Raw genomic sequence first — 27,104 nt, 5'->3', positions numbered from 1 at the left:
TTATGAAGAGACCTGTTTATTACTGATAACACTTCATTTGGCTGAAACCACAAGAAATCCACACAAAAAATACTTAAAGTGCAAATTCTCACAGGCAATGTTAATGATACACTCTGGGGTTTTCTTAAAGAAAAATGGGAAGATATTGACAGAAACTATTGAAACAAGGGCACAATGTTGAACTACTGCTACACAATCAGAAAAAGAATTCATTCTTAATTGCACACATTTTATCTGGCATTTCAGTGATGTATACAGAGTTGATCTTAGCCTATAACAAGAAGGCTCACCATATATATACAGACTCTTGCTTGAGTGGCTCTTGTAAGATATATGCTGAATCATAACATTGAACAAAACTATACCAAACAGTATCAAATTAGTTGTGACTCACTTGGAAGGCAGCACTAGCAGGCTCAAACTGGCTCTTATACTAGTGATATTAAGTCTGCATAGACACTTTCTTAGCCTTCTTGGGCAATGCCTTGCTTTGCGTGTAAAATATTAGGCGTTATACACAATTTCCAAATAGGAAAATACTCTGCTTTCTCTAAAGAAACTGAGTATTTAAGGATGTGTATGCTTAATAAACATTACTTATTATAAATTTCAATAATGAGTGTTGTTTTAAAAGCTGAATTAGAAAATTAATATTTTTGATTACTTCTTAAATTATTTGCTTTTTAAAAATAAAATCCCTTAAGTACTATTATCACCAATTAAGCACTCTAAAACAGGTATGGTACTAGGGGGTGTGGCTATGAAAAATAATACAGGAAGCTGATAGTCACAAAGGACCTTCGTCAAGGAATGCCAATAAAGCAAAGAGAACAGGCTGGCCAATACCTCTGACTATATTATAAGGTTCGTGGGTAATAGAACTGTTTCAAGGTCAGTTTGACTTGGCATTAATATATACTTTCAAAGGTCGGCTACTAGAAAGCAGGAAATATCCTAGACACGGTCTATGTTTATATTTCTCACCCCAGAGCCAGCATGTGTATGTCCAGGGATATGCAGCAGCTGAAGGGGTTTGGGGAGAAAACCACGAGGCCACATGATACACATGGGCTCCTTTCGGGCAACACCTGTTTTAGTGAAGGTTGAAGGAATCATTTTTACATCAATCAACAGTTTTATCATGGAGAAAGCAAAATTCACATACATTTTTAACACAGGACATGAAATTTCAAGAGTGGTAGGCTGCTTCTGATTTTGCTCTTAACACCCCCCCCCCCCCTACACACACACACTGCTTTAGGGCCACACTGGTGGTAAAATGTGAGAAGCAAACTTCAGCCATGTCCCTCTGCCTTTATCCTGGTTGCTTTACTTATTCTTGTATGTTCTCTTTTTTAAGTACATCGTCTTTAATTAATAAAAAGAAAACATGGCTTAACGAATATAACAGTATGATGAGTATTTTAATAAAGTAACCAATGGTCAACACTAACTTTGTTTCCAACTAGAACTAAAGTCATGTCATGAACTGAGACAATGATTCTCTCTTCTTTCTATTTAGACTCCTTATGGTTTATGGTATGATACTTTGAGGCACAAATACACACATAAAAAAATATGTCCTCAAGTTTTGTGCTTTGGATGATGCCTAAAGTAAACAAAAAGTAAAATGCTAGATTAAGTGACCGTTCATTTTGGTTAGTATGACTCTTCCCTCATTTATTTCTAGAGCAATTTCAGAAAATAAGTGAATTGTAAAAGGCCATAATAACTTAACATATAGTATCCAGACAAACCACAAAAAGTTATGAAATAGATTTAAAACCATTTCTTACAATGTCTTATTCTCACAATAACAAAATACCCAAAATTCCATAAACCAACTTAGTTTATGAATAAGTTTAAAGCATTCTGAAGGTAACATAGTTAAAATTTCTTATCAGTGAGGTAATAGGGCAATAGCACTTCACAGTAACAAAATGTGGGAGGGCACCCAGGGAAAGAAGGAGGTAGAGAAAAAAAGGCATAAAACTAAATTTATCTAACCAGAATTTGGATTTTTCAAGCATCACAAGCAATAATGGCAAAGATCTGAAAGAAATACCAATAATAGCAGCTCACAGAACAATTTCTCCACTAAACTCCAGCTAATATCTTTGTAACATCAATTCCAGAAGCAATCTGCTTAAGAAACAGGAATTCTATTTTCTATATAAATATATTCCAAAGAATTCAATCTCTTAGAAACTCTCTGCTGAAGTTACTACATCCAAATAACAGTACTCTATACTTAAAATAAATCCCTTCAATATCCTATAATGCTACACATTCTTTAAGATGAACAAAACTGTGTTTGTTCAAGTCTCACTTAATTTGCCAGATTAAAGTAAAAATAACATCTAAGCAAGTCTTTATTCACTGCACTCATGCATCTACTACTCAACATAAGAAAAAAAACTCTTATGAGCTAAATTCTTACAGACACGGAGTGAAATTCAAATGTTACTTTCAGTGCTCTTTATGATATCTTTGTTCCAACCTGAGTTAAAAAAAAAAAGATTTAGAAGGAACCTGTAAAAGCCATTTAGTAAATTCCTTAATATTTAATTTTTTTATTCTCTTAAAAATAAAAAAAAATTCAAATAGAAGGCTTCATAATGATTTTATCCAAGTTTTTAAATCTTAAACTATTTATGTTGTCTTTTAAAAAAAATCCTTATTCCCTACTGTTTTATCTTTGCTGGAGATGGAGAACAGTTTGCCACATTACTTCTTAGTTTAAGATGTTCAGTAAGACTCAACTTAAGATTTATTAAACTATCTCAACAGCTTTCTCCTTTCCAGAGTTAAATGACTGTAATTTTTAAATTTTTCTCAGAGATCTTATTTTCAAGTCTGTGTTTCTTTTTATTTCTGCTACGTCCTTTCCCTGTTCCTATGTGATCCTGAGAGACATCCTCTCGGAAACTGAACCAGTAAGAGGGATATGTTTTCTCATGTCTTAAAACTTGGCCTCTTTAGTGGTCACTAAGAAAAGAAAGCAGAAGGTTCACTATTCACTCATAATCGCTACAATTAAACACAGGTAAACAACTTGCCCACTGTTGGTTTTCCCTATTTTTAGGGTGATAAATTTGCCCTTGTCAAAAAGCATTTCCTATGCCTCCTTATTGACCTTTCTATTATTTGCTTATTTATACTGTTTATTTCCAGCCTATGCTTTAATCTTGCTCCACAGATTCTTTCCTTTTCCCCAGGGCTCTAGAAAATCCAAGTTTTGATCTGCACACTCAGTGAGAATGCACTCACTTCCATGATATTGCTCACAAAGAAAAAGATCAACAATGCAGACCCCAAGGCGGAGACCTACTGGCCAGCATTCCGTCTCTTCTGGTTGGCCTGGGCTACTGAATTTATCCAGTCATGCAAGTGTACACCCACTATGTCAAAGTTCATGTGAAATATCACACTCAGACAGACTCGACACCTTGGCTAGAATCAAATAATTCCCTCAATCTACATACACTTTGGGAACACTTGCAAAATTTTTGTTAATTTTAACTTTGGATATGTAAATTTTTGAGATAAGAGCCCAAGCTTTAATAACTTTTCACCTTCATTAAGGTGAATAAATGTTGTATTATATTAAAGCATTCAAATAAAACTGTTCTCTTTATAACAGAATGATAATCATAACAAGGCTTTAGGGATTATAAATGGGCTATTGTATCATTTTAGCTCCACTTTGTTCTTCAATGAAAAATCAACACTGAAACCAAATATACATATTTTCCATATATACAGCATTTCATATACCACTTTGTAGAATATAGGCCATTTCCTAAATTACAGTCTACATTCCTAAAAGCATTAAAGCAAAAAAAAAATTCTATACATTTCTTCTTCAGTGCAAAGCCTTTGAAAACAAACTTATTTAGAAATATGATGCTCTACATTTACCTAGCTGTCTACTATCTATAGTCATACAAGATCCAGCTATAAGAAAATAAGAAAGGAACAAATTAACAATAGTGGCAATACAATAATTTAAAAATTATATTCGGATTATATGAGTTCAACCAAATGTTAGCTAATAGCTACAACAAACCAAATCATGATTTAATAAATATTCTAATCAGTTCAAATTTTATATCACCATTTTTTAAAGGAAACACATTCGTTAATACTAGTTATCTTTCGCAGGTAATTTGTTTAGATGATTATACCCAAGGCCTTGTTATTGTTACCCTCTCAGCTATGAGCTACATATGACAGGATATATTTTAAGAAGATTAAACAGAGCTTCCCCATTGTCTTTTTTAGACTACAGAATCAACCAGTGACTTTCTAATTTTATTTCTACATTAGAAAAGTTAGTTATTCTTGTGATCAGAAATTCCACAGGAGCCAGCAAGATGTTAGGCTAAACGGAACTTTAGTTTCAAAACAGATAGTTTTAGTGTTTCATAATACCTAAAATCTGAATGTTTAATTTCTTAGTAAAACTAACATTACTTCATCTGATAAAGGAATAAATCTCCTTATAAAAATGTAATTCAAAAGTTAGATTCTAAAATAAATTCAGAGCTCCTTTCTCAGTTCAGATTTTTTTTCTTTAAGTCAGAGGCTGTGATAACTGACACTTAATTCTAACATGAAGATGCTTAACTACAGTTACACTGAGCCTGCTTTCATTAAGATTTTTATATACATTCATAAGATTTTGAAGTCAGAAAACCTATTTAATATATAGAGAAAGCACCTATATAATTTGGAAGATTTTCCTTACCTGCCTGAAAAATGAACTGATTGAATTATATTCAATGCAGGAACACTGTTTCAATTCATACTATACCCTGAGAAATTTGACAAGAACAAAGCCTCTTGGAGTGTTGCCACTATTGTTTTATGTTCAGAAAACATTGGAATTTTAAATACTTAAGATAAATATTACACTGCAGCAACAGCACCTGAAACAGAAGAGCTGGAACCACATTCATAATATCTGTTCTATGCTAGAAAAGCTAAATATCCTATTTCAAATACTCTAATTTGCAAGGCAATACCTATACTGTAACAATAACACTTCCACAGTATTCTGAGACTAGTGCTGTTTTCTTGTCAATTTTATGAAATAATTTTTTTACTTTACAATTATATAACATTTATCTGCCTTAAAAAAACCAGAGGACAATCTGACTTTGGGTGATGGGTATGCAACATAAGTGAACGACAAGATAACCTGGACTTGTTATCTTTGAATATATGTATCCTGATTTATTGATGTTGCCCCATTAAAAATAAAATTATTAAAACAAAAAAACCCATGCTATACATAATTACAAGAATATGGAACTAAGTGTACTTAACCACACTTTAAGAAGAAACTCACTTTTGCACTGTTTTACTTCTGTTAAAGAATGATGTTACTACATATAATACTTTTAATGAGATGACTTTTGTTCAAGGTTATGAGAAAATTTGAATTATTTTTCCCTAGACCATTTCATTTCAAAGTTATACAGTTTGTTTAGTCAACCAACCAAAAAGAAAAAGCAAAAGCTAATTGGCCAGATGAGAACACTAACACGAGTTCAATGCGTGGAGTTCTTGGTTGTCCTGTCCCATATCCCAGCACACAGTAATGATGTACCCATATCCACTAGACAGAACGCCAAATCAGTCCATTTTTACTGGGCTCAAGAAAATTCTCAATCAAAGCTTCAATGAGTTTCTTCAACTCCTCTTCTAGTAAGGCAATGTCACTGAGGAAAAAGATTAAGAGTTTTAAAATTCTTGATTTTCATAGCCTTAAATTTTTAATTGTTATAACTTCTTAAAAAGGTATACACCTGCCTGACCAGGCAGTGGCACAGTGAATAGAGCATCGGACTGGGAGTTGGAGTACCCAGGTTTAAAACCCCGAGGTTGACAGCTTGAGCACTTTAGCAAAGTTCACTAGCTTGAGCCCAAGGTTGCTGGCTTGAGCAAGGGGTCACTTGCTCTGCTATAGCCTTCCCACCCCCTGTCAACGCACATATGAGAAAGCAATCGATGAACAACTAAGGTGCCACAATGAAGAGTTGATGCTTCTTATCTTCCTCCCTTCCTGTCTGTCCCTATTTGTCCCTCTCTCTGTTTCTCTATCTCTGTCACACACAGACACACACAGCATACACCTGATGGAATGATTGATTATACAACTGGTAAACAAAATCACACACAAAGAAATACCACAAACTGAACTTGAATTACATGAGGAGATCCTTGCGAGATGACACATGGAGGAGTTATAATAGATCTAAAGATTTCTCCTGGGTGAGGCAACTCAGTGGCTTAGAACACCAATACCAGGTATTAAGAGAAAATGGTATCCTGAAATACTTTGAAGAATATCCTATAGAAATATTATGGGATGACATGACATGTCTTTCAAGTAGCAGAAGAAAGTGTGACTAAAGGAATGAGATGTTTAAAAAATATACACTTACAAGCATGACCTTCAAAGTCATCACCTGAAGAGCTGCTGTCGCCCAAAAACATTTCCAGAAAAGCCCCCTTTTCAGCTATTTTACAAGCTACCTAACAAACCAGTTTTTATTACTTTCATCATCATCCTTCATACAGCATGACCCAATTTGGTTTACTTTAAACTCTGCTCTTTTCTTATCCTCAAAGGAAATGCAAAGATTTAGGTACAAAATAATGTACCTCAGAGGCAATTTCAGAAAAATCTTCCCCCCCCAAAGTAATGATCTATGATACCACTTAGGAGGTATATTATTTTATTTTATTTATTTATTTTTCTTAAGTTGGAAATGGGGAGGCAGTCAGACAGACTCCCGCATGCACCCGACCAGGATCCCCCTGGCATGCCCACCAGGGCATTGCTCTGTTGCAACCAGAGCCATTCTAGTGCCTGAGGCAGAGGCCACGGAGCCATCCTCAGCACCCAGGTCAACTTTGCTCCAATGGAGCCTTGGCTGTAGGAGGGGAAGAGAGAGACAGAGAGGAAGGAGAGGGGGAGGGGTGGAGAAGCAGATGGGCGCTTCTTCTGAGTGCCCTGGCCAGGAATTGAACCTGGGACTCCTGCACGCCAGGCCGATGCTCTACCACTGAGCCAACCAGCAAGGGCCAGGTATTTTATTTTTAATAAGTTTAAATAGCCTTTGGATATTTTTTTTTTGTACTTTTCCGAAGCTGGAAACTGGGAGACGGTCAGACAGACTCCCGCATGCACCTGACCGGGATCCACCCAGCACACCCACCAGGGGGCGATGCTCTGCCCATCCAGGGCATCGCTCTGTCATGACCAGAGCCATTCTAGCGCCTGAGGCAGAGGTCACGGAGCCATCCCCAGCGCCCGGGCCATCTTTGCTCCAATGGAGCCTTGGCTGCGGGAGGGTAAGAGAGACAGAGAGGAAGGAGAGGGGGAGGGGTAGAGAAGCAGATGGGCGCTTCTCCTGTGTGCCCTGGCCGGGAATCGAATCCGGGACTTCTGCACGCCAGGCTGACGCTCTACCACTGAGCCAACTGGCCAGGGCCTGGATATTTTTATTAAAGTTATTTATTCACATATTCTTAAAAGGAAATAAGTTGGGCAGATTAAGTCAAATCATATTAGATGTGGAAAATGAATATCTGGTGATAACAAATTATTTGTTGATAATTTCTTAATATTCATCATTTAAGTTTAGAGAGCCAGCCTCTCTAGGAACATAAATTCACTAAAATTTTAAAACTCAATTCCAAATGGTACAGTTGCTTTGGAAAATTGTCTGGCTGTTCCTCAAAAGGTTAAATATAGAATTATCCTATGACCCAGCAATTCTACCCCTAGATAAATACCTGAAATGAAAACATATCTCCACACAGAAACTTGTATACAAACGTTTGTAGCACCATTATTCCTAACAACCAAATGTGGAAATAACTCCAATGTCCATCATCTGATAAAATGGATAACAAATGTATTATATCCATACAATGGCATATTACTGGGTCATGAAAACAGTCAAAAATGTTTTTTCCATTGAGAGATAAGGAGAGAGGAAAGCATCAACTCATTGTTTCACTTACTTGTTCCATTTAGTTGTACACTCATTGATTGCTTAACATATGTGCCCTGACCAAGTATTGAACCCACAACCCCAGCATGCCAGGACAATGCTGTTATCTGTTTGAGCCACCCATCCAGGGCCAACAATTTTTTAAAAAAAGGAATAAAGTGCTGATTCATGCTACAACATGGATGAACCTTGAAAACATTATGCTAAGTAAAAAAATGCCAGTCACAAATGACTACATATTGTACAATTCCATGCCTATGAAATGTTCAGAATAAGCAGCAAATCTATAAAAGCAGGTAGTTGATTGGTGGTTGCTTAGGGCTGGCAGTGAGGGGAATGGGAAGTGACTGCTACTGGGTATAGGGGTTCCTTCTGATGTGATGAAAATGTTCTAAAATTGATTGTAGGGATGTTTGCACAACTCTGAATACACTAAAAACCAATGACATACAGTTTAATGGTTGAACTCTTTGGTATATGAATTATAGATCACTAAAACTTTTACATATACATTTAAAAAGTCAATTCTCACCTCTGGTCAGGTGATGCGCACATCTCTGCATAATACTTGATCTTTGGCTCTGTCCCACTTGTCCGAAGAGTGGCAACACAGCCATTTTGAAAGGTAAATGTAATCATCTGGCTGTTTTTACTCACAGGCAGCACCTGTGCACAAGTGTAACAGCTTAATTACACGTGGTACTTTTTCACTTTCAAGAACTGTAAAATATATTCCACTTACATGAGGTATCTAAAGTAGCCAAATTCACAGAAACAGAGTAGAAGGGTGGTTAACAAGGGCTGGGGAAGGGATAAATGGGGAGTTGTTTCATGGGTATAGTTTCAGTTTAGGAACGTGAAAAAGTTCTGTATAACAATGTGAACGTAGTCAACACTACTGAACTGTATGCTTAAAAATGGTTAATGTTTTGTGTTCTTTACCATCATTAAGAACAAAAATTTTTAAAAGACTCATAAAATACAAAACAAGATTGCAAACATAATTCACAAATATTCCACTTACTGAACACTTATACTAGTACAGGCATGGGGTTATGAACCTTACACACATGCTCTCTGGGCCTCAACAATAAGCCTGCAAAGTAAACATTACTGCCAATTTACAGGCAAGGCTCTAACAGAGGGAACGACCTGCTCAAGGTCATCAGCAGAGCACGAATTTGAAGCCAGGTCTATCTGTATCAAAATCTAAACTGCTTCTACATTTGCAAAGTGCTTTATAATTTTAAAGCACTTTCATATTTTCTTAATAACCACCAAGCAGAGTGCACATATCTGGGATTCACTGGGGTGAAATTTTTTTTTTTAATATTTTTAACCTAAAAACTAAAGAAAAAAAGAAACGAAGCTTTACAGAGAGTAAGTACATGGATTAACACCGGTACTCTTCCGAGACCACACATCAGTCTGTGAGGGCTTCTCCAGGGAGCTGTGGGGCTGTGTGAGGACACAGGGGTTGACAGTGGTGCCTTTCCTTGGGTGTCCTGAGCCTGGTCCTCTCCGTGAGATGGAGACCTTCCTCTCCCCCTTCTCACTCACAGAATATCAACTGGCAAGTCCTGTCTTTTCCATCCTTTATTTACTTCACCTTTGTCCAATTCTCTCCATCAGTGCTGCCACTGTATTAAGTTCAGGCTCCCACCTCCTCTCATCTCATTTACTAAGACAGCATACTAACTGATCTTCCTGCCTGGGTTTGCCCCTCTCTAAACCACTCAGCACACATGCCAGTCCTCCCTGCACCCCACACTATAGAGAACTTGTGGTTCCTTAAAGGAAAAGATGCCTTCTCATCTAGACCTAGAACTTGCTGCTCCCTTTGCCTGAAACAACTTCTGTTCCTCCTCCATTTGGAAGTCAGCTCCTATCCCTCCTCTAGAACTCGGCTCACACTAGTTCTTCAGAAAGTCTTCCATGATCTGAGTAAGGGCCCTTCCCATGCTCTTCCATGGCACCCAATGACCCCCTGGTAGCACTCATCACTTTGCAAAGTAATCACTGTTTGCTTGTTCATTTCCCCACTGGACTCTTGAGTGTAGAAACAGTGCCTCTGTCATTGCTGCCTCCCCAGTGTGCCTGTGCCTGTAGCACAGAAGGACTTTGATAAATGCCTGTTGAATACACAGATGAATGTCAGTCTGAAGTGTGCAGAAAAAAGAACTCAGGAAGTCTTCAACACTTATCATATGACCCTTAAGGGATTAACTATATCTATACTACCCGCCTTACAAAATTATCATAAGCATCAGTGAAGAACAGATAGAAAAGCCCTTTGAATAACAAATATAGTATATGCTTTAAAGGGAGTTAAGAGGGAGAAAAAAAACATAACACAAGAACTACTTTAAGCACAGCAACAACAGAAAATAAAAAGAAGCAAAAAAATCGGTTATTTTCTTCAAGTAGTTTACAAAGACACAAAAACAGATATACACATATGTGCATATGCACAGAATACCGATGACTGTGAACCAATATTTGTTGACTGGTTGAATGTACACAAAGGAATGCAGGTAGTATTTTCCACAACAGGCTACAGATTTCTCCAAATATACCATGACCCTAGAATCTTGAGTCAACATTAGAATATTATAAATGAAAATTTGGGCTAATAATAATAATAGCAACAATAACTAAATGTGATCAGCAATCCATGGCATTTAACTACTTCTTGAGGCCCTGGTCAGTAGGCTCAGTGGTAGAGCATTGGCCTGGCGTGTGGATGACTCGGGTTTGATTCCCAGCCAGAGCATATAGGAGAAGCACTCATCTGCTTCTCCACCCTTCCCCCTCTACTTTCTCTTTATCTCTCTTCCCCTCCTGCAGCCAAGGCTCCATTGGAGCAAAGTTGGCCTGGGCACTGAGGATGGCTCCATGGCCTCCACCTCAGGAACTAGAATGGCTCCAGTTGCAACAAAGCAACACCCCAGATGAGCAAAGCATTAGCCCCTGGTGGGCATGCTGGGTAGATCCCAGTCAGGCGCATGTGGGAGTCTGTCTGTCTGCCTCCCAGCTTCTCACTTCAGAAAAATTAAAAAAAAATTAAATACTTCTTGAGCACCTATCATATAGGCAGGACCTTTGAGAGGCATAAAGGTGTATCACAAATGGATCTGTCATAAGATCCATAACATAAGATAGAAAGTGATGAATGACAAGAGGAAGGCACAATATGTAATAAAAGCTCAGGAGAAAGGTGTCTGTGGGGACCTGGAGGGTATGTGGAGGGAGACATCTGCCTGAAGTCTTGAAGAACGGCTCAAGTGTGGGCCTGCAACAGCAGGAAGAAAAGGTAGACAGAGAAAATAGCTTGTGCAAAAACAGAAATTAAAAAAATGTAATATGTAAGAAACTATCAATAAGTTGTTCTGTTTGGCTGGAGGTATAGCAAATCAAGTTGGAGGAGGGAGACTACAACTAGAAAGACGTGTACCTTTGAAATTATAGGCTTTTAGACTTTATTTTCAATGTTATTTACACAGCATCATCACACATTCTCCCTCCCAACTTTTTCCTTCTGTCTGCTGTTCCCCTTTTTCTCACCTCTCTTCCCCCAGAGGGTAGCACCTAGCTGGAGAGTAACAAGACGGAGTCAGAGAACCCATTAGTAGACTTAAACAGCTCTGGAGAAAAACAATGGATCCTAGCTTCAAGAAATTAATATGCTTGAACTTCTCTATTTTGCCCTAGTATGAATTATTACAAACTATTAAAAACGTTTTTTTTAAAGGTACTCACTGATTTCTTATTAGGCTGGCTGCTGTCATATCCAGTGGTAACGTCCCGTATGTGCAATATAGCAAATGTCCCACAAAATTTTGGATATTCTTTTATAGAATCAAAATTGCGGAGCCTTTCAAATATACTTTTGATGGTAATGGGATCATAACACAAGAAATACGAAGTTTTTGAAATATGATAACCATACCTGCACAAAGATTTGAAGTGTTAAAATCAGATTTCAGATAACTCTTTAGAAAAGTAGATATTAAAGATAAGCCAATTATATTATTATCATCTAGAAAGTGATAGTCATGAATTCAGGCATTTCAGTACTTTTCAAAAAAGAATTGACTATTGCTCGAAAGCAAACTTAGCTGAAAGACAAAAAAAAAATCAGCATGTATGTTGGGCAAATGAGTTTGTAAAATTTGTATTTTTGAGTTTGCTCACATTTAGTGTTAAAAACTGGCACTGGGCAGTGCCAGGTATATGTGATCTGTGAAATTGCAAATTACCTTCCTGCTTGGGAAGGGCCATTGTCTTGCTAATGTTTGCTGGAGGAGAGATTTTAGTGCCAGAAAGTTTTGAGAGAGCAGGAGGGGAAGGAGAGAGAAGCCATGTTTGCAGAGTTTGTGCAGAGAGAAGGGAGAAGATATGCAGATGGGGAACCAGAGGTGAGGGGCTTTTGTGAGCTCTGCTGAGACTAGTGAGGCCTTTGATTCTAGTGAGGAGGAACCGGAGACGATTCTCCTGGTTGTGGAACCAGAGGGAAGTGTTTTCCCTGTGTGTGTTGCTCATCGGCTGGTGTGAGACTTTAATAAAGGAACCACCATTCTTTGGCTCCACTGTTTCTTTACCGTCTGTCTGAATCTAATGAGAACCTGCATGTGAATGGCCACGATGGCAGTGACTACTGGCCATACAGTGTGAAATTCTTAATAGCAGGGCTTACTCTTCATAAACCTTTGTCAGTTGCTGCTTCAATGTTATATTCATGGTTTCCAGGTAAGACGCCATCTCAGCAACCACAACGGCTGCACTCACTCCATCTTTATCTAAAACTGCGGTTCCACACAGAAAACCTGAGAATTAAACACATCTTTAAAAAAGAGGAAAACTTAAGCCTATAACAATTTCAATAGTTTTACATTTCTTCAGAAGAACCAATGAATTTAAGGCCTAGTCATAAATGAAACCTAATGATACTAAAGGTATTTAGGGGACCTTAAGGGTCCTTTTTTTTTCTGATGAGAAATGCATCTACACATTTCTGAATGCTCTGTGGTATTTACCACAACTCAGAATACAACACCAGAAGGCAAAAATTCCTCTTTATACAGTTACTACATTAAAAATAAATGCCCTCATTCAAATTTAAAAGATTTTAAGATTGACTACATACCAATAGACTCTTCAAATGCAAAAAGGACTTCTTTCCCATTTTCCAGGAGGTCTTTTATCCTACTTCCAATCCATTTAAAACCTGGTAATGTTTCCTGAAATACAGAGGAGGCCACTCTTGTTAAGTGACTCTCTCATAAATACATTAGAGAAAAGGCTGTCATTAAATACACAACATAATACTCTCTTTGGTGATCTCCCATTATGGTTTATGGTCCGCAAAGATATCTACAATGATAACAATATAATCATAAAGTATATGGATACATACACTCCACGACTGATGACCTACAATTTATCAAGTACAGAAATAGGTGATTTACACCAAATATAATCCAATATTTACAAATGGTAATCATATAGTCACAAAATTGCATGTTAGGACAATTTACTATTTTTCAAACAGTGTAACAAGTGCTTTGCATCATTATCTTTTTTAATGTTCACAAAACTCTGTTGCTAAAGTAGGTTCAGAGGTTCAGTAAACCTGCCCCAGATTATGCTGCATGTAAGAGAGAGAGGCACGATTCAATCACACTGCCCCTCAGAAACTGCCCTTTCAGCTGTATTACAAGCACTAATATAAGAGTATTTATGAAGGTTCTGATTTAGTTCCCTTGAGTAATCAAAGGTCATAAAGTGTTTTAATGATGCACTTTCAATATTATCACAACACATGCTTGAACCAAGTGTTCCTTACTGTAACACCAAGTCCTTCTTTGGGAATTAGATTTGAGGACTTTTCATTTGATGAGTTATTGTTTCCTTTATAGACTCGAATTGGTTTAGAGCAGTGGTGGGATTCAAATAATTTAACAACCAGTTCTCTGCCCTAATGACTGTTTTAAATATAAAAAAACAATATACTGAAAGGTAGTTTATTATTTCATGCACGTAATACTTAAATAAGAACAATAGCCTGACCAGGTGGTGGTGTAGTGGATAGAGCGTTGAACTGGGACGCAGAGGACCCAGGTTCAAGACCACAAGGTCACCAGCTTGAGTGCGAGCTCATCGGGTTTGAGCAAGGCTCACCAGCTTGGACCCAAGGTCGCTGGCTTGAGCAAGGGGTCACTCAGTCTGCTGTAGCCCCCTAGTCAAGGCACATATGAAAAATCAATCAATGAACAACTAAGAAACTGCAATGAAGAATTGATGCTTCTCATCTCTTTCCCTTCCTGTCTGTCTGTCCCTCTCTCTGGTTCTGTCTCTGCCACACACACAAAAGAAAGAATAAAAAAGGTAAACGAAACTAAATTATAAGAAAGAGTTTTAAAATACGAATGGAAAATATTAATAATACCTGACAAAAAACAATAAAACTGTTATTTAAGATATTTCTGTATTGCTTCTTTTTTTTAAAAATTTTTTTACAGGGACAGAGAGAGAGTCAGATAGAGGGATAGATAGGGACAAATAGACAGGAACGGAGAGAGATGAGAAGCATCAATCATTAGTTTTTCATTGTGACACCTTAGTTGTTCATTGATTGCTTTCTCATATGTGCCTTGACCATGGGCCTTCAGCAGACCGAGTAACCCCATTCTTAAGCCAACGAACTTGGGTCCAAGCTGGCGAGCTTTGCTCAAACCAGATGAGTCCACGCTCAAGCTGGTGACCTCGGGGTCTTGAACCTGGGTCCTCTGCATCCTAGTCCGATGCTCTATCCACTGTGCCACTGCCCACTGAATCACTGGGTCTTAATTTGCAATTTATAAAACTATCTAAAGGTTCTTGAGACTGAACTTGAAGAGCCTCCAACAGTGTTTTGGAATGGAGTTTCCGTAACTGATGAGGTCACCAGGAGACAGATTTCCCCAGTATGAAAACAAGGTATTGTTGTGTGGAATAATAAGCATTCATACAATTTTTAAATAACATCTTATCTCAGTTTCATAAATGAACACACTGGATGAAGCTGGCTCAAGGGTCTAAACTATCAAAAAGATGAAGTGTTAACAAAATTAGGAAAAGGTGGGAATTATAAATGAAATTAATAAAAGTCAGTTTTGGTGGGAAGATGGCTTTAATTTATAGAAATAGGTTTAGAAAAGTAGCACACAGATATTATCTAATCTTACTTCAAAATGAAATCCTTCTTTAAGAGCAATTGCTTTCAAAATTTTGGAAGAGACGGTGGTGGCTAACATATAAATGTTCTTCACATCAGAATTTCTTGATTTACTTTTCTTCCAGCAATCAAACATCCACCATCCAAACAGAGCTGCCAACTCATTCCCTGTGAAAACTTTCCAATGACCGCTGTAGAGAGAATAAAAATTCAAGTCAAGATCTTTAAACTTCTCATTAAAATTTCTTGACCCCCCAACACCTACAGATTATCATCCTTCATATAGGAAAACTCAAACACTATTGCACGGAATTTTAAAGAAAACATTTACTACTACTTGTCTAACTGACGAGGGGTATGCTTAGGGTAGAAATGGTAGCAATGTCTTTTGAAAAATCATTACCTTTATTCTACTTAATGAAAAAAAGTTAAAAATATGATGTCCTTTCTATGTAAAGGCAGTTGTCACAACATCATAATGGCAAAAATACACATGACTCAAAGGACCAAGATTAGGAAATGTTCATATTGATAAACAATCTGCTGTGATACTATGCCATTTTAACATTTAATAATTTAAACAATATGTAAGAACAGGAAAAAATGCTCACAGTATGATATTTAAGTGAATAATATATAATTAATATAAAATAATATGCTGGGTATGGCAAAGTAGGTTTACAGTTATTCGTATGGAAAATACATTAATAAATAACACAAGAGTAAAACTGTTTTGCATCCTCACAACTGTAAACCTAGTTTTGCCTCACCCTGTAGAGTATGATCACAGTTTTTTGTTTTTTTTTTTGTTTTTTTTTTTTTTTCATTTTTCTGAAGCTGGAAACAGGGAGAGACAGTCAGACAGACTCCCGCACGCGCCCGACCGGGATCCACCCGGTACGCCCACCAGGGGCGATGCTCTGCCCACCAGGGGGCGATGCTCTGCCCATCCTGGGCGTCGCCATGTTGCAACCAGAGCCACTCTAGCGCCTGAGGCAGAGGCCACAGAGCCATCCCCAGCGCCCGGGCCATCTTTGCTCCAATGGAGCCTTGGCTGCGGGAGGGGAAGAGAGAGACAGAGAGGAAAGCGCGGCGGAGGGGTGGAGAAGCAAATGGGCGCCTCTCCTGTGTGCCCTGGCCGGGAATTGAACCCGGGTCCTCCGCACGCTAGGCCGACGCTCTACCGCTGAGCCAACCGGCCAGGGCCTGATCACAGTTTTAAAAAAACAAATATATCTTAAATATTTGAGTAGGAAAAGCATAGAAAGGAAATGTTAAAATATCAATCTAGGTGGTTATCCCTGGATAGCGGGGGTTCAGGAGATTTATTTTCTTATTTTTAAAAAATTATTTCCAGGCCCTGGCCGGTTGGCTCAGTGGTAGAGTGTCGGCCTGGCGTGCAGAAGTCCTGGGTTAGATTCCCGGCCAGGGCACACAGGAGAAGCGCCCATCTGCTTCTCCATCCCTCCCCCTCTCCTTCCTCTCTGTCTCTCTCTTCCCCTCCCGCAGCCGAGGCTCCATTGGAGCAAAGATGGCCCAGGCGCTGGGGATGGCTCCTTGGCCTCTGCCCCAGGCGCTAGAGTGGCTCTGGTCGCGACAGAGCGACACCCCGGAGGGGCAGAGCATCGCCCCCTGGTGGGCAGAGTGTCGCCCCTGGTGGATGTGCCCGGTGGATCCCGGTTGGGCGCATGCGGGAGTCTGACTGACTGTCTCTTCCCGTTTCTAGCTTCAGAAAAATACAAAAAAAAAAAAAAAAAATTATTTCCAACAAGTCTATTAGCCTTAAAATAAAAAAAAAAATTTTTCAAAAGTTAAGCTTTGAATCAAATAACAGGTTCTACTGACTTCTCCTGAAGTTCTGCCACTGCCAGTCGGTCTGCATCAGGATCCGTGGCTACCACGATCCGGGCATCTTCTTTCTCTGCCAGTCTCAGAGAAAGTTCCTGAAACAGTGACCCAAAAAGCTGGATTGTATTTAAGATGTTAAATTCAATGTTAATATTCCTAAATGTAAGCACTATGTTAGTGATACGAATTTTAGAAGGAAGATACTTCAGCTAAATTTAAAGTAAGCTTAGAAGTAGGGATTATCTACCAGAGAGATTTCAAACAAAACAGAGTATTTGGCTTTGATATAATTTAAAAGATGTAAACGAAAGTGGTTGCTGCTTTTGTAAGTAATCGTTGAATGTCAATGAGTTCTATCTATCTGATGAAGTTTAATACACTAATAATAATTTAAATACAGAAAAAAATACCAGCACAGATTCTCCCTCTTCAGGATTTGGGCATTTAACGGTAGAAAAGTCTGGATCAGGATCTTTTTGTTCTGGTACTGGAATTGGAGGCTTAAAACCAAACACTTGAAAAGCCAACTGCACATAGTCATGTCCGACTCCATGAAAAGATGTATGTACAAATTTCAAGGTGGTCTTTGAGTTTAATTCCCTGAAAAGGAAAATCATCATCAATCACAAAAGTCGTTACTTGTGATAGAATTGAAATAAGCTAGAGAAAAAGCTAAAATCTATTTTTGTAGAGTAGAAAAAATATACTCAGTAAGCCAGGATGCTTTGTAGCAATAGTGTTAGCTATTTATGAAATAGTTATGAAAATATGGAAATAGAAAAGGAAAAATAAAATTTGAGAGAAAATTCCCTGATCTGATATAAAGGGAATACATATATTTAGCTATACTTTTTTAACAACTTTATTAAGAGTTAATTAATATACTATATAATACATCCATTTAAAGTGTACAATTCAATGGCTTTCGCTATATTCAGAGTTTTTTAACCATTATCATAATCAATTTTAGAACATTCTCATTACCCCAAAAAGAAGCATACTCTGTAGCCACCACTCCCTAACTTCTGTTTTTGACTCTATAAATTTGCCTACTCTGGACATTTCATATACATGGAATCATACAACATGTGATCCTTGGTAACTGTCTATTCTTTCACTTAGGAGAAGGTTTTCAAAACTTAATCATGCTTCAGTATGCATTAATATTTCATTTCCTTTTACTATAAAATAACATTTCATTGTATGGATATATCACATTTTATTTATTTCTTCATCAGTTGATGGATATTTAGGTTATTTCCACTTTTTGACTACTATGAACAGTACTATTTAGCTATAATTTTACATATAATAAACAGCCAACACATTCTTTTTTTTTTTTTTTTAATTTTATTTATTCATTTTTAGAGAGAAGAGAGACAGGGAGAGAGAGAAACAGAGAGAGAGAAGGGAAGAGGAGCTGGAAGCATCAACTCCCATATGTGCCTTGACCAGGCAAGCCCAGGGTTTCGAACCGGTAACCTCAGCATTTCCAGGTTGACGCTTCATCCACTGCGCCACCACAGGTCAGGCAACCAACACATTCTTATCTCTACTTCTTCCCAGTATTTGTTAATCTTATTTCTAAGGTAATACTATCCTATATTCCTATTGGGATACCTGTGAAAACAGATCTTTTTCAGATCTTCCATGTATCTTCTACAAATGTCCTGTAGAGGATCTCTCTTCAGTGGGCTGGTGTCCACTAAATTATCATTCCAGGAACCATTCCAGGGTTCTACACACTCTTCTATACATTTTAGAATTTCTTTATCATGAGGAGATGTGATCTGAGCACCTGTTTCCCAATAAACCTAGATAATAGTTAAATATAGTTATAAATACATGAAATGTTGGCAAGATATTTTCTTAGCTACAGAAGAGATACTTGACTGTAAAAAAGTACAACAAATTAATAGAGTAGAAAATGTCAACATGGAACTAGTTTAATAAATACCAAAGTATACTGATGGCAATGATTATTCAGGCAATCTTCAACAAATTGATCATGTACTATTTTCTCTTTTAGAAGTAGGCTCTAATAAAAATAGGGCATTATGACATTATAATATGCATATACCATAGTATCCAATCATACTCTTATGTAGCTATAAACCTAAGATGATCTAAGTAACCATGGAATATCCATAAAACTTGGTACTTTTTCAATTATAAAAGTGGGTATCAAGTACACAGCTGGATACAGGAGTCTGATGCTCAGAGGGGATCTGGGTTCTTAGCTCTCTTGACAGTTGGCCTTTCTCTTCTCCTTTTTTTTTTTTTTGTATTTTTCTGAAGCTGGAAACGGGGAGAGACAGTCAGACAGACTCCCGCATGCGCCCGACCGGGATCCACCTGGCACGCCCACCAGGGGCAACTCTGCCCACCAGGGGGCGATGCTCTGCCCCTCTAGGGGGTCGCTCTGCCGAGACCAGAGCCACTCTAGCGCCTGGGGCAGAGGCCAAGGAGCTATCCCCAGCGCCCGGGGCCATCTTTGCTCCAATGGAGCCTTGGCTGAGGGAGGGGAAGAGAGAGACAGAGAGGAAGGGGGGGGTGGAGAAGCAAATGGGCGCTTCTCCTATGTGCCCTGGCCGGGAATCGAACCCGGGTCCCCCGCACGCCAGGCCGACGCTCTACCGCTGAGCCAACCGGCCAGGGCCAGCCTTTCTCTTCTTGCAACTGTCTTATCCTTTTGGATTTTATGACACCAAACTTTTCTAGTGTTTCTTCTCTCTCTAGCACTTCTTCCTCCCTTGCCATAAAGTTGATATTCTGTAGGGATCTGTTAGGGTTAAATTAGCCCCTGTAGAACTCATATTCCCCTCACCCAAATATTTTGTAAAAATAAGAGTTAATTTGCTTGCTATTCTCTCTCCTAACAGCTGCCTGGCCTTCATTTTGAAATACAGTAAAAAGTTTACCTTCTCAAAAATGTCTGAAAAGAGCTTGCATTAGGGAGGAACCTGACCATTAGGGGAGCTTTAAATCACAATAGTTGTTTGTGAAAGCAGGCTCAGATTCAGGCCCCTAGCTGTTCCTGGGAGACTGACCTCTTGGCTGTCTTCAGGATTTACCAAGGACACCCAAGTCTGTGCTACATCAAAGAACTTGTGTCTCTGCAGCAGAATTCCCCTCATTAAGTCAGTAACCAAGGTTACAAGAACCCTGATATGCTAATCTAAGCTTGCCTAGGTGCATGAACCCATGCTAGCAAATTCCCTATATCTGATGCCCCCTCCCACAGCTTGGAATGACACCTCAAGGTCTCAGTCCACTTGCCCCCAAGCGATATTAAAAATAAAATTTCTATTTGGAACACATCAGCCTCTTGTTTTTGGTTCATCCTGTGGTTTCTACTTTTCAGGATCCCTTCTGGACCTGTTTTTCTACTTCTACTATATGCTGTCTCTGGACTATTTGTCCAAGTTAAGAGCTTTCAAATACTCTTAAATGCTCTAAGATATATGGTGACCCCAAAATGTATAACTTCAGCCCAGATATCAATCTATATATACCTGCATATAGGACACTGATACCTGGTTGACCAAATATCTCAAACTTAATATATCCAAAACTGAATTAATCATGCTTCTTCCCTGCCTTTGTGACTGGTAATACTGCCCACTTAGTTGGCCAAGGCCAAAATCTTTTTTTTTTTAATTTTTTTTTTTTTTTTTTTTTTTCATTTTTCTGAAGCTGGAAACAGGGAGAGACAGTCAGACAGACTCCCGCATGCGCCCGACCGGGATCCACCCGGCACGCCCACCAGGGGGCGACGCTCTGCCCATCCTGGGCGTCGCCATGTTGCGACCCTCCTGGGTGTCGCCATGTTGCGACCAGAGCCACTCTAGCGCCTGGGACAGAGGCCACAGAGCCATCCCCAGCGACCGGGCCATCTTTGCTCCAATGGAGCCTTGGCTGCGGGAGGGGAAGAGAGAGACAGAGAGGAAGGCGCGGCGGAGGGGTGGAGAAGCAAATGGGCGCTTCTCCTATGTGCCCTGGCCGGGAATCGAACCCGGGTCCTCTGCACGCTAGGCCGACGCTCTACCGCTGAGCCAACCGGCCAGGGCGGCCAAAATCTTAAGATTACTATTAAACCTTACTTTTTCCAGTAAAACAGAATTCAGTGTACCTGGAGACCTCTGGACAAAGGAAGAAAAATAAATATAAGATCATGGACTCATCACCTAGGAGTCCCAAACACTGGCTCAATACTATGCTGTCTATTTGGTTTGCCCCTACGGGGACATTCTTCACCCTTCTCCATCTTGCTCTCTGTCATGGATGTTGACACATCAAGTGGCTCCTGTGGCCAATAGGGAGTCCTGGTAGAAGGTTAGAGGGAGAAGAGAGTGGCATCAAGGTAACATTCCTCTGGCTCTCTTCCTGCAAACTCCCACTCATTCTTCAAGTTTTTGATACAATATGACTTTATTTCTGAAATTTAGAGAGGATGGATTTCGGACAGAATAGGGAAATCAAGGTCATTAAGGTATTAGAAGTAAAGAGGCCAATGAAGAGATAATAATAGTACATGTTGAAAAGTAATAGGGCCCTTAGGGATACACACTCTTTGAGGGTTGGTCTCAATGCTTTTATCTTCCTGTCTCCAATGTCTACCTCTGTTCCTCAGCATAGACACTTATTATTTAAATAAAATAAGAACAATGTAAATAAGCAAAGAATAGGAGTCCAAGGTTTACCTTGTATCCATTGTCTTCTTTGCGGTTATGAGATGCAGTAATCATCACACCTGCAACTGCTTTGAGCTCCTGGACTGCATATGGCTGAAAAAATAGTAACAGCATAATTTCATTTTGCTTTCTGGCTACTCATACACTTAACATCAGAATACCTGTGACTAAATACCAGAAAAAGACATTAAGAGATATAAAAAGCCTAAAACCTCAAAATCAACTTCAGTTCCTTGGGTGGGGCCCATTTCTAACAGATCACCAATAACCACATGTTAGGCTGAATGGCTTTTCCCCCAGTTTCATTTAACTTAGTCCTATAAACATTTTTTATTATTTTGTTCATTTAACAAATATTTAATGAAAACCTACTACTATGCCAGACACTCCACTAGACTCGAACTATGAGTGGTGAATATAATCATAAGATGTTAGGAGGTGGCCCTAGCCAGAGAGCTCAGTTGGTTAGAGCACTGTCTGAAGTACAGCAGTTGCCAGTTCAATCTCTGGTCAGGGCATAACAGGAACAGATGTTCCCATCTCTTTCCTGCTCTCTTTCTTCCCCTTTCTAAAATCAATAAAATAAATATAAAAAAAAAATGTTAAGAGCTGGAAGTAAATTTAAATATCACCTAATCTATCACATTTTACACTGAGGTGTATCTAATATTATACAATCATAAGAGAGGAGGTTCAAGGGTAGCACATAGATTTCTTACCTTCCAACTTGAAAATCTGTATATTTTCTCTGTGGCCTCTATATCACATTATGGTCAACTCACCATCTTTGTTCCCAAAGTTAATTCCTAGAGGTTAAATTTCCCTTTTTCTTTCTAGTAGTTATTATTTGTCTGCCTATGATGTTCCCTCTATTCTCTACCATTACAACCAACTTCTCTCCTCATGGCCATGGAGGTATAGGCATATGATACAGTTCTGACCAGAGTGACCTATCTTTGATTATTTAATTCAGAAACTGGTTCATAATGCAAGCCCGGTCAGAGTCCTTCTCTAAGATGGTTCTGCTATAGGTAGACCAGAAAGACTGCCTTTTAACTCAAGGTCCTGGTGATATAGGTCAGTGGTCCCCAACCCGCAGGCTGCGGACCGGTACCGGTCTGTGGGCCATTTGGTACTGGTCTGCAGAGAAAGAATAAATAACTTACATTATTTCCATTTTATTTATATTTAAGTCTGAACGATGTTTTATTTTTAAAAAATGACCAGATTCCCTCTGTTACATCCATCTAAGACTCACTCCTGACGCTTGTCTCAGTCACGTGATACATTTATCCATCCCATCCTAAAGGCCGGTCCGTGAAAATATTTTCTGATATTAAACCGGTTTGTGGCCCAAAAAAGGTTGGAGACCATTGATATAGGGTATAAATCTGGAACTTCTAGAAATACCTTCCCTACCAGCTAGAGCAAATCTACCTTCAATAAGAGAGGAAGGCCACACAGGGGTTAATGGTAGTTGGGACTGGCAACCAAGGACAGAGTCCTATGGAAATGTTCTAAAGTTCTGGACTTTCCCAGGTTCCTGTCATTCATTAATGCCATTTAACAATTCCTTCAATTTTTTGAGCCATTCGTATATTTCCAATAAATCACTAGTTACTGTTATAGAGACATTATCTCTTCCTCAAACATTTGGTAAAACTTGCCTAGAAAAACATCTAAACTTGGCATATTTAATTTGAGAAGATTAAATATATATATATATACACATATATATATATACATACATACACATATATATATCAGTTCAATTTCTTTAGTGGTTATAGGCCTATTCAGGTTTTCTTATCAGTTTTGATGTATCAATTATTCTAGGAAATTGGCCAATTCATCTAAGCTTTCACATTTATTTGTATTATGTTGTTCAGAACACTGTGGTTTTCTTAATCTCTACTACATTTATTATGCACCTTTTAAATTTTTTTGTTTTTTCTTTTTTTTCTTGAGCACCCTTGCTAAAGGTGTGTCTGTTACTCATCTCTTCAGAGAGCCAAGTTATGCTTTTGTTGATACTCCTTTTCTTTATTTCCATTTAATTGATTTTTTCCTCATATTCTTATTATTTCCTTCCTTTTACTTCATTTGGATTTACTCTGTTTTCATTCTAACATACTAAGGTAAAGGTTTAGCTTATCATTTTAAAATCTTTTTTCTAATATATTCATGGACTATAAATTTCCCTTTAAGCAGGGCTTTAATTATATTCCATAATTTTTGCTATGTTTGTTGCTCAGTTTTATATACAGATAGTCCTTGCTTTACACAGTTCCAATATACAAGAATTTCTGACACCGTATTTTAGTTAAATAACACCAGTCTCTAACAACATGTTCAAATTTCAATTACCACTCTTTATCCTGTGAGTAACTGCATCAAGTACAAACATGGCTGTTAGCTCTTCAGTCCAAAATAAGTATGTAGATAAGAGATCCATGATGATCAGTGACCAATCATGTTACTCTGTTGCGGTCTGTCAGTGATCGGTCACTGTGCATGCTATTCAGCTCTCACACTGACAGCAAAGCATGTCGTTGTGTCGCCTCTTATTTTCCAATGACAAACCCACACAACAGCTTACAAAAATGGATAACTGAAAGAAGGAACTGGCCAAGAAAGATGAAAGTGCAGCAAAAACACAGAAAGTGACAATGGCGAGGAAGTGAAATTTGATTCAAATATAAGTGGAGTTTTAAGAAAATATAACTCCAAAATATAACTCCATGGGAATGTTGACACTGCTGTCATTCAAGAGACTCTAGATCTACAACCAGACAAGCTTAGTGAAGATGAACATATGAATATAAGTGAGGGATATATATAGTTGTGATGAAAAGAATTAAGACGTCCCATATGACCTGATACTAGAAAAAAAGAAAAAGAAATCTCAGTGATATTTAACAATACTGAAAGTGTCAAGGATAAAATATAGGAAGCTGACTCAAACTTAGGAGTATGACTATTTGCTAGGGCACAGAAAAGATGCTTGCTCATATAGTTAAGGAAGGGATATGACATGAAGCAAACATTGTTCATACTCTTGATAAATTATTTACAAAGAAATAAAACACTTTAGTTCTCAATGTTTTTTTTTTTCAAGGACAGAGAGAGTCAGAGAGAGGGATAGACAGGAATAGAGAGAGATGAGAAGCATCAATTATCAGTTTTTCGTTGCGAGACCTTAGTTGTTCATTGATTGCTTTCTCATATGTGCCTTGACTGTGGGTCTTCAGCAGACCAAGTAACCCCTTGCTCGTGCCAGCGAGCTTGGATCCAAGCTGGTGAGCTTTTGCTCAAACCAGATGAGCCCGCGCTCAACCTGGTGACCTCGGGGTCTCGAACCTGGGTCCTCTGCATCCCAGTCCGAAGCTCTATCCACTGAGCCACCACCTGGTCAGGCTCAATGTTTTAAATACTAAAATAAATATTAGTTTTACTATTTTCTATTTTCCCTATACATTTTAACTAATATTAAGGGTTAAAAGTGTTTTTATGTTTTGACAAAAAAATTATAAAGGTTACAGAACAATTTTTCCCATTAATTATTGAGATCAATTCACATGCTTCTATAGTCCTGCACTACCATACAAAGCAAGGATTGTCAGTAGCTTCTAAGCTTCACTATGATATCTTCCTTAATCCATATATTACTTATACCAGGGGTCGGGAACCTTTTTGGCTGAGAGAGCCATGAATGCCACATATTTTAATATGTAATTCTGTGAGAGCCATACAACGACCCGTGTACATTACACATTATTCAATAAAAATTTGGTGTTGTCCCAAAGGACAGCTGTGATTGGCTCCAAGCCACCCGCAACCATGAACATGAGAAGTAAGAAATGAATGGATTGTAATACATGAGAATGTTTTATATTTTTAATATTATTTCTTTTATTAAAGATTTGTTTGCGAGCCAGATGCAGCCATCAAAAGAGCCACATCTGGCTTGCGAGCCATAGGTTACCGACCCTGATTTATACAGTTCTCTTTATTTTGAATCTTTTATTGCATAAATACAGAGTTTACACACACACACACACACACACACACAACACAATCAAACATGCTAATAGTGTGTTCAAATCTATTCTTAATTGTTTTTGCCTGGCTGATGAATCAGTTTCTGAAAGAATAGTAATAAAATACCCCACCATGACTGTGGATTTGTCAACTTGCTACAGATCAAATTCTCAGGTGCTTTAGCACAGGCTTATTGAATAAAAATAAGTTTGGAGCAACACTTGTTTTCCTTTGGTTCTTCCTTCGGCACTTCATATCACTTAATACAGAACTATAGGCAGGAGAAATATTTGAATCTTAATTGATTAAGGAATCTTTTCAAGAGGAGTAAACTGTAAGGTCAATAACACAACACACTTACTACAAAAGGTGTAGGAACATATCTTGAAAAAAGGTACACAGGAACATCTTTGGCCAGTAAGACTGCAGCAGTGAGTTTAGCAAGCCTTAAAAAAAAAAAAAAAGATTTCATTAAGTCTTCCCATATTTTTTAAAAACCAACCTTCCAAAACAAATGTTTCATATTACAATTGTCCTGAATATATAGTACCCTATACTTCTAATCACTGGTTATTTAAGCTTCATCTTCCAACTTTAAAATGTTAAGTGAGATTTTTTTAAAAAGGAACTTAACAATGAAGAAAATTGACATTTTAACTTCTTCCTTTTTCCTCATTCATCTTTAGATGCCTCTTTTACTAGGAAATAAAACAGAAAAAGGGCAAAAAGTGGAGAAAAGTGAAATAAGACTTTAATAAACTTTATATGCATAATAAGCTTTAATATGCATAAATACCCCTGAAAGTATCAGTATATCATGATTATCTATGTGTAAAAATACCCCAAAATTAATCAATTAGACTATAATGAGAAAATACAAGCACACTATTAATCCTACCCAGTGCCTTTGTCAAAATATAAAGTCATAAAATAAGCCATGATGTCATTCTAAGTACTAATTCTAAATATTTTAAAATATTACTCCTTTTTGTAAAAGCTAAAGCTTATCTTTGAAATGCTTTTATTTCAGCTCTAAAATAAATATCAGCACGCAATCACATTTCTATTTGGTAGTTTCCTGTTTCAGGAATCTTACAACAGAAAAAAAAAAGGTTTCTTTCCAATCCATTGTAATCTCTGAAACAATGAGCACCATACCTCTGGCTGCTGCAGCTGCTAGTTACTTGCCCCCGGGTATCATACCCAACGACAAAGCCTCTTTGCTTGAAGTCTGAGAAACACCTCTCAAGGTATTTGTACATCCCCTGAAGCAGA

At 38.1% G+C, this 27,104-nt stretch overlaps 1 protein-coding gene across 1 annotated transcript in view; it reads right to left on the bottom strand.

Annotated features, from left to right (window-relative positions):
- Positions 1–27,104, bottom strand: part of PGM2L1 (phosphoglucomutase 2 like 1) — a 59,638-nt gene continuing 32,534 nt past the window's right edge. The window contains exons 3-14 of the mRNA XM_066250183.1: positions 26,988–27,094; positions 26,191–26,275; positions 21,798–21,881; positions 18,715–18,908; positions 17,505–17,694; positions 17,092–17,189; positions 15,257–15,437; positions 13,177–13,270; positions 12,727–12,856; positions 11,790–11,979; positions 8,563–8,696; positions 1–5,726 (exon numbers count right to left, since the gene is read on the bottom strand). Coding sequence (XP_066106280.1) covers positions 5,624–5,726; positions 8,563–8,696; positions 11,790–11,979; positions 12,727–12,856; positions 13,177–13,270; positions 15,257–15,437; positions 17,092–17,189; positions 17,505–17,694; positions 18,715–18,908; positions 21,798–21,881; positions 26,191–26,275; positions 26,988–27,094 — 1,590 coding nt within the window. The 3' untranslated portion in view covers positions 1–5,623. The remainder of the gene's footprint in view (positions 5,727–8,562; positions 8,697–11,789; positions 11,980–12,726; positions 12,857–13,176; positions 13,271–15,256; positions 15,438–17,091; positions 17,190–17,504; positions 17,695–18,714; positions 18,909–21,797; positions 21,882–26,190; positions 26,276–26,987; positions 27,095–27,104) is intronic.

This window comes from Saccopteryx bilineata, chromosome 1 (genome assembly GCF_036850765.1).
Source record: "Saccopteryx bilineata isolate mSacBil1 chromosome 1, mSacBil1_pri_phased_curated, whole genome shotgun sequence".
NCBI classification, from domain to species: domain Eukaryota; kingdom Metazoa; phylum Chordata; class Mammalia; order Chiroptera; family Emballonuridae; genus Saccopteryx; species Saccopteryx bilineata.
The sequence above is the reverse complement of the archived record's forward strand: the minus strand, read 5'-3'. Positions and strand labels throughout refer to the sequence as shown.